At 36.4% G+C, this 6,776-nt stretch overlaps 1 protein-coding gene and 2 long non-coding RNA genes across 4 annotated transcripts; 2 read left to right on the top strand and 1 right to left on the bottom strand.

The window, feature by feature from the left end:
• Positions 1 to 224: 224 nt before the first annotated feature.
• On the top strand, positions 225 to 2,466 carry LOC108945207 (uncharacterized). The gene is made up of 2 exons (XM_070180089.1): positions 225 to 1,836; positions 1,867 to 2,466. The coding sequence occupies exons 1-2, from the start codon at positions 1,077 to 1,079 to the stop codon at positions 2,025 to 2,027; spliced, it is 921 nt and encodes a 306-aa protein (XP_070036190.1). The 5' UTR covers positions 225 to 1,076; the 3' UTR covers positions 2,028 to 2,466.
• A 2,729-nt stretch (positions 2,467 to 5,195) lies between these two features.
• On the bottom strand, positions 5,196 to 5,760 carry LOC138906498 (uncharacterized). The gene is made up of 3 exons (XR_011413906.1): positions 5,715 to 5,760; positions 5,454 to 5,523; positions 5,196 to 5,236 (listed from the first exon to the last, which is right to left on the bottom strand). It is a non-coding gene; the product is annotated as an uncharacterized lncRNA (long non-coding RNA).
• On the top strand, positions 5,455 to 6,175 carry LOC138906490 (uncharacterized). 2 transcript variants are annotated; one of them, XR_011413903.1, is made up of 2 exons: positions 5,455 to 5,527; positions 6,000 to 6,175. It is a non-coding gene; the product is annotated as an uncharacterized lncRNA (long non-coding RNA). The 2 variants fall into 2 exon arrangements; XR_011413901.1 differs by lacking the exon at positions 5,455 to 5,527 and adding an exon at positions 5,612 to 5,787.
• Positions 6,176 to 6,776: the final 601 nt, after the last annotated feature.

Here is a 6,776-nt window from a genome sequence, read left to right as displayed (position 1 = left end):
AAAATTTTAAAACCAAAAATAGTTTCTTTCTTTATAGAAGTCTTTTATTCGAAAAAGAAAATCAAATCAAAATCCAGAAATATTTTTTTCCATTTTTAGAAGTCTTTCTCCAAAACAAAAAACTTCGAAATTAAAAACAATATATTTTCTTTCTTCTTTAAACGTCTTTCTTTTCAAAAATTCTAGACAAAAAAAAAATAAAAAATAAATCAAATTCCAAAAATATTTTCTCTCTTCTTTGTAAGTCTTTCTTTTGAAAATTAAGAAAAAAAAATCAAAATCCAAAAAAGAGTTAGTTTATTTCCTTTATTCCTAATCTTCCCGAACTATGCAAGATCTAATTCATGTTCCCACATGATACGTAGGCAACCCACATCAGGTTCGATCGACTACTTAAAAAAAATAATAAAAAAAACCTTGATAATAATAAGGACTGACTGAGTCCATTCTAACGTGTCTCTTGTTTTGAATTGTAAAGAAAGTTTGAGGTGGTCAGTTTGTGGTAAGCTGGAGACACAAAATCCAAGGGGAAAATGCCATTGACAACTGACATCGAAGCTGTTACAAGTGCTCAAGATACTCAGGGTCAGAGGGTTCAACAAGAGTCTACTGTGGTTGAGGAAAATAGAGCACTGAAGCAGCAAATGACTGAAATGTGTCAAGCATGGGCCGATGGCCAAGGACTGCCTTTTTCTATTCATGGTTTCCCAGAGTTCACATCCATCTCGTCTACTACCATTCTGGTCTCAGTGTCTGATCAATCTTATCCACCTGGATTCAGTCTTTATCCCAAATGTACGACTACAGCTAGAACTTCTGTTGCGTGCTCCCAAAGTGTGTCATTGACAACCAATCAGATAACCACAATTGTTATGCCCGTCTTCACTATCCCACAGCCGACGGTGGTGCAGAGGAAAACTCATGAGTCACAATTTTCTACCCAGCAAGAACACCACTCTCCTAAGTACCACTCGTACCTATTTGATCTTCCTGCAAAGATTGAGAAGCCTACCTGAATGATGGCACAGGAAGAAATGACCCGAAGAATGAAAAGCTTAGAACAATAGTTGAAAAACATGCAAGGGTTGGCAGGTCAGAAGAGTATTGCCTTCAAGGATCTATGTATATTCCCCGATGTTCGTTTGCCACTTGGTTTCAAGACCCCCAAATTTGAAAAGTATGATGGACATGGAGACCACATAGCCCACCTAACAAGGTATTGCAATCAACTAAGAGGTGCGGGAGGAAAGAAAGAATTACTGATGGCTTATTTTGGGGAAAGCCTTACGGGAGTAGCCTCCGAATGGTTTATAGATCAAGACACCTCTCACGGGCATGTCTGGGATGACATGGCTTGGGCCTTTGTCAAACAGTTCCAATACAACATCGACATCGCCCCAGACCATAATTCCCTTTCAAACATGAAGAAGAAACCAACTAAAAGTTTCAGGGAATATGCCATTAAATGGAGAGAGCAAGCGGCTAGAGTTAAGCCACCCATGGATGACCACGAGCTAATCATTGTTTTCCTTGAGGCTCAAGAGCCAGATTATTTTCAAAACATGATATCCGCAGTTGGAAAATCCTTCTCGGAAGCAATCAAAATTGGGGGAATGGTTGAGAATGGCCTTAAGACAGGCAGAATTATAAGTCAAGCAGTTCTCAAAGTCGCAACTCAGGCTGTCCAGATTGAATCTGTTAATTTTAGTGAAACGAATGAGAAGGATGAAGAAACCATGATGACATTAGGGTCGAGAAGAGGTCCTAGGAGAACATCTCGAAGGTATGACCAGCCTCGTCTGGTTTCCGATGATTTCCCTGAGCACTACTATCCACCTCAGAACGCACATAACTCTGTTGCTCCACCTCAGAGCCCACAATACTCTGTTGCTCCACCTCAGTATGTTGTCCATCCACCAAGATACCCCAGAAGGCGAGCAACAGCACCACAAAATCTCCACCAGCCTACACAAAATTTTCAAGTGCCCCATAACCCACATCCAAGCCAGAGGTATAGAGGGGAATAAAGGTTAAAAGATAATTTTACACCAATAGGAGAGTCCTATTCAAGCTTGTTCGAGAAGTTAAAGTATTATGACATAATTACACTTATTCCTCCAAATCATGTGGACCCACGTGCAAGAAGCTTTGACCCTTCTAAAAGGTGTGAATACCATTCCAATACCCAGGGTACAATGTTGAAAGCTGTCAGGAATTGAAAAGAGAAACTGAAAGGATGATCCAGGAAAAACTGATTGTGATCCAAGACAGTGACACCCAGAATATCGCACAGAATCCTTTACCTTCACATGATGATGCACACTTTGTGGAGATGATACGTGGTGACATGGAACATGAGTATCCTCTCGGGAACTTGCTGATTGAAGTTAATGATATTGATATTGGAGAAGACCCTGGTGATTCTGATGAGCAATTTTGTGGCTAAATGTCAGGCTTAGTAATTGAAAAGTCATTCCTCCCTCAAATAGATGGATCTGGGATTGATTGTGGAACCGAGCATAGAGAACCGGGGGCGGGCTCCTCACTAGAAAGGAATCTTGGTAGCTTGTTTTGATATTTTTTCTATTATCTGGGTTATTTCAGGATTGTGATCCAGATTTTATTTGTTTTATTGAGTCAAACCTTCTATCCCTCTATTTTGTTTGTGTGAGTCTTGTTTGTCTGTTCTGTTGCTATTTTCATTATCCGAGTTATTTTAGGGTTGTAACTCGGATTTTAGGTTATTTGTCTTGTTGTTAAACCCTCCCATCCTTTACTCAATGAAATACAGTTTGTCCTTTTGTGTCATTCCATGCTTAGTTCTTTCGCCACTAGTTCTAGTTACATGACATGCATGCAAAATTTTTGGCCAGATCTTAGAAAATTGATTTAAGCATTAATTGGATAACTGGGAAAAAGACATTTTTGAGGATGAAAAAGAGTTGAAATACCTTGGAATTAAGCCCGAGTAAAATTCAAGTGGAACTAGAATAGTCATACCCGTGGAGGTTAAGGATCTTTACCTTCAAAATCATTGTGAAGATCAGATTTGAGAATGTTGAATCAATTAAAATTGGTGAAAAGTTTGACATCAATGGATGGGAAGTGTCTTTCGACCACGACACACTAAGAAGACATACATGCTCATCAATGTTGTGATCATAAAAGGATACTATGATTGGCATTCTCGAGGCTGGGAGGCCCTTTTTCAGCTATCCAGACACTTATATATATATATATATATATATATATATATATATATATATATATATATATATATATATTATCCTTCGTTACCCCTTTTGAGCTTGTGTTATTTTCTTTGACCACCTCCCTTCTTGGAATCAAGTTTAGAGTTAAAAGTCAAAAAAATGAAATAAAAGAAAAAAAAAAACTCCATGCCCCAAGAGTACAAACTGGGGCAATTCTTAAAGTTCAAGAGAAAAAAGAAGAAGAAGAAGAAGAAGAAGAAGAAGGAGAAGAAGAATAAAAGAACAGTCAAAGGCCCATGCCCCCAGAAAAATAAAGGCTGGGGCAACTTGCTTTGAAAACAGAAGAGAGAAAAAAGAGAGAAAGAAAAAAAAGAAAAAAAAATGAAACAGAAATAAAGATGAAAAAACAATAGGTCAAAAGTTTGAACTACGTTCGACCTGATTCCTTTAAAAAGGATATGTAGGCAGCCTTACATGGTTCGGTCCAACCAAATAAGAGTTAAAAAAAAAAAAAAAAAAAAAAACAAATTCCAGTATCTGAAACTGGGGCAAATATTTTATTTCGTTTTTAAAAGAGTCGATTCCAGGAGTTGTAAGTCTACAACCCCTCATTTTGAATGTACTTTGAGCCTTATGTCGTCCTTTCTTTCCAACCCTATCCAAAAACCTTCCAAATAAAGACCTCCCGATATGCCTTCAAGAATGCCAAGAGAAGCATCCAATGAGCAACGGTTGTCACACGACATAGAACACTGTCAAGTTGCTCACACAAGAAAAAAAGGAAAGAAAAAGAAAAAGGAAAAAATGAGAGAGTCTTACTAGTGAAAAGCTTCACAGGCACTGTAAGGTGACGATAAGTAGAGATAAATAAATGAGAGAGACTTGTTAGTAAAAACCCCTCGGGGCACCACTAGTCGGAAATGAGTCGTGAAGCTGATGCAAAGAATTGGCATAAACAAGCCCGACTTCAAAGATCATAGGAATGGTAAAAGGAAAGATTAGACCAGTTTGATAGATGAGGTCGTTGAGTCCAAAATGCATGTCATGATCATTAAGGCTAGCTATTAAAAAAAAGTATTCTTTCTATCCTTCCCGACATGGGCACTTCTTGTTAATATTGTTTCTTTGCATCATTGTGTCCTTCACTCTGAGTCAGTCCGTGTCAAAATAAGCAAGAAAAGATTTTAAAATCTTCTACCAGCTTTTCAGTAGCACAAAGTTAATTTGGCCAGCACACTCAGTTGTTATAGTATGCATGCCTTGAGGATTCATGCAAAAGCTCCTTCCCAAAAGACTCTTGTCAACCCATTTGGCTAAAGCAAGAGAAGATAACCTCAAGGTTAATCAGGTATTCTCTATAGTACCGAACAAGGACTATGAGATGTGCACATCGTACAAAAGGCACTTACCAGTTGTGATTCTCTCTGACAAACAAATTGCCCAAAAAGCAAGAAGTCGTTCAAGATATCAGAAAAGGTCACCTAAGCAAAGATCTCCAGTTGGGATAAGGCTGATTGAGCCACAAAACACCAATGGCATTGGGAGTGAAACAATCAGGATAGATACAGAAAGTAAAGGTCCCTTGAAAGTAACAATAGAGTCTCCCGGCAGTGCAGCCAACTACCAATGCAGTCGGTCTTCTAAAAGAGAATGAACACAAAGCCAAGCTGCCAAAGACATCAAGGCCACAAACCGACCACCACTTTCAAAACTGACAAAATTTTCTTTGTTTGAAACAGGAACAAAGCAGTGCAAGGATAGTGGTTTAAAAAAAGAAAAAATGAAAAAGGAAAAAAAATAGGATGAAAAAAAAGAAGAAGAAGAAAAGAAAGAAAAAGAAAAGAAGAAAAGATCCGACAAAGGAAAGTTTCTCAAATCTTGCCTTTATCTGTCTTGCTAGTGTGCATAAAAGTTTTGCCATTGCTTTTCACATTTTTCCTCCTTGGATAAAAAGTCCTAGTCTGATGGATTTTTCTCCCAATAAAAATCTTAGTCTGATGAATCTTTCTCTTAAGATAGAAAACCTAGTCTAATGAATTTTCTCCTAGGATAAACGTCTTAGTCTGATGAATCTTTCTCCTAAAATAAAACGCCCTAGTCTGATGAACTTTCTCCTAGGATCGAAGTCTTAGTCTGATGAATCTTTCTCCTAAGATAACAAAAATAAATACCTAGTCCGATGAACTTTCTCCTAGGATTGAAGTCTTAGTCTGATGAATTTTTCTCCTAAGATAAGATAACCTAGTCTGATGAATCTTTCTCCTAGGATAGAAGTCTTTGTCTGATGAATTTTTCTCCTAAGATAAGAAAACTTAGTCTGATAAATCTTTCTCATAAGATTTAAAAAAAAAAAAAAAAAACCTAGTCTGCTGAATTTACTCCTAGAACAAATATCTTAGTCTGATGAATCTTTCTCCTAAGATAAAACAATCTAGTCTGATGAATTTTCTCCTAGGATACAAAGTCTTAATCTGATAAATATTTCTCCTAAGATAAGAAAACCTAGTCTGATGAACTTTCTCCTAGGATAAAAGTCTTAGTCTGATGAAATTTTCTCCTAAGATAAGAAAACCTAGTCTGATAAACTTTCTCCTAGGATAAAAGTCTTAGTGTGATGAATTTTTCTCCTAAAATAAGAAAATCTAGTCTGATAAATCTTTCTCCTAGGATAATAAATCTTAGTCTGATGAATTTTTCTCCTAAGATAAAAATCAAAAAAGACCTAGTCTGATGAACTTTCTCCTAGGATCGAAGTCTTAGTCTGGTGAATTTTTCTCCTAAGATAAGAAAACCTAGTCTGATGAATCTTTCTCCTAGGACAAAAATCTTAGTCTGATGAATCTTTCTCCTAAGATAATAAATTAGAAAACCTAGAATGATGAACTTTCTCCTAGGATAAACGTCTTAGTCTGATGAATTTTTCTCCTAAGATAAGAAAACCTAGTCTGATGAATTTTCTCCTAGGATAGAAATTTTAGTCTGATGAATCTTTCTCCTAAGATAACAAAAAAAAGACCTAGTCTGATGAACTTTCTCCTAGGATCGAAGTCTTAGTCTGATGAATTTTTTTCTAAGATAAGAAAACCTAGTCTAATGAATTTTCTCCTAGGATAGAAATCTTAGTCTGATGAATTTTTCTCCTAAGATAACAAAAAAAACCTAGTCTGATGAATCTTTCTCCTAAGATAGAAATCTTAGTCTGATGAATCTTTCTCCTAAGATAACAAAAAAAAAATCCTAGTCTTATGAATCTCTCTCCTAGGATAATAAATCTTAGTCTGATGAATCTTTCTTCTAAGATAATAAAAAAAAAACCAGTCTGATGAATCTTTCTCCTAGGATGGACGTCTTAGTCTGATGAATTTTTCTCCTAAGATAAGAAAACCTAGTCTGATGAATTTTCTCCTAGGATAGAAATCTTAGTCTGATCAATCTTTCTCATAAGATAACAAAAAAAAAACCTAGTCTGATAAATCTTTCTCCTAGGATAAACGTCTTAGTCTGATGAATCTTTCTCCTAAGATTAAAAAAAACATAGTCTAATGAATTTTATCATAGGATAAT

Source organism: Nicotiana tomentosiformis, chromosome 1 (assembly GCF_000390325.3).
Source record: "Nicotiana tomentosiformis chromosome 1, ASM39032v3, whole genome shotgun sequence".
Lineage (NCBI taxonomy): Eukaryota > Viridiplantae > Streptophyta > Magnoliopsida > Solanales > Solanaceae > Nicotiana > Nicotiana tomentosiformis.
The sequence above is the reverse complement of the archived record's forward strand: the minus strand, read 5'-3'. Positions and strand labels throughout refer to the sequence as shown.

Excerpts from the sequence above, each read along its gene's own strand:
- LOC108945207 (XM_070180089.1), top strand. The coding sequence starts at position 1,077 with ATGCAAGGGTTGGCAGGTCAGAAGAGTATTGCCTTCAAGGATCTATGT. Across the intron at positions 1,837-1,866 it reads CCCTGAGCACTACTATCCAC|CTCAGAGCCCACAATACTCT; the intron begins CTCAGAACGCAC and ends CTGTTGCTCCAC.